This window comes from Egretta garzetta, unplaced genomic scaffold (genome assembly GCF_000687185.1).
Source record: "Egretta garzetta isolate BGI_Z169 unplaced genomic scaffold, ASM68718v1 scaffold677, whole genome shotgun sequence".
Lineage (NCBI taxonomy): Eukaryota > Metazoa > Chordata > Aves > Pelecaniformes > Ardeidae > Egretta > Egretta garzetta.
In genome coordinates this window covers 9854-10618 of record NW_009260355.1, presented here as the reverse complement: position 1 = coordinate 10618, position 765 = coordinate 9854, and the positions used below count along the sequence as shown (strand labels likewise).

Here is a 765-nt window from a genome sequence, read left to right as displayed (position 1 = left end):
GGTATCGGCATTGTCACCGGTATCGGCATTGGTGCTAGCGTTGGCGTTGTCACCGGTATCGGTACCAGTGTTGGCATTGTCATCGGTATCAGCGTTGGCACCGGTATCGGCATCAGTACCAGCACTGGCGTTGTCACCGGTATCGGCGTCGGTGCTAGCGCTGGCGTTGTCACCGGCATTGGTACCATTGTTGGCATTGTCACCGGTATCGGTGTTGGCATCGGTATTGGCATCAGTGCTAGCATTGGCATCGGTGCTAGCGTTGGCATCGGTATCGGTACCAGCGTCAGCGTTGTCACTAGTATCGGCATCGGTGCTAGCATTGGTGTTGTCACCGGTATCGGTACCAGCGTTGGCGTTGTCACCGGTACCGGCGTTGGCGCCAGTCTCACAGGCAGACGTTGATCTGCTTGGCCAGCTCCCGCTCGAGGTCGAGGATGAGCGCATCGAAGTCCTTGAGGTTGAGGCGGGGGCCGAAGGCCGCCTCGGGTTCCTCGCCCAGGGTGAAATCACCCACAAAGAGGGTCCGCCGGTGCGGGGACCGCCGTGCTGGCACCCCTGTCTCACCGTCACCAGCTGCCACCTCGTCATAGTCGGCGTCGCCGGCCGGGCCGGGTACCAGTAAGAATTGGTCGTCGCAGATGCTCCAGTCGCCGGCGTAGCGGTTGCTGGGGGGGCTCTCTGGTCCTCGGGGACGGTGTCGGGCCACCACCGCACTCTCCAGCAGGTCCAGGCGCAGGGGGGGGCCACGTTGGTGCTGCGGGC

At 63.0% G+C, this 765-nt stretch overlaps 1 protein-coding gene across 1 annotated transcript in view; it reads right to left on the bottom strand.

Annotated features, from left to right (window-relative positions):
* Window positions 1-362: 362 nt before the first annotated feature.
* The window catches only part of SYDE1 (synapse defective Rho GTPase homolog 1), a gene marked incomplete at its 5' end in the record, with an annotated part of 5564 nt that continues 5161 nt past the window's right edge, over window positions 363-765 (bottom strand). The window contains one exon of the mRNA XM_035898438.1: window positions 363-757. Within this exon, the coding sequence (XP_035754331.1) occupies window positions 389-757 (369 nt within the window). The remainder of the gene's footprint in view (window positions 758-765) is intronic.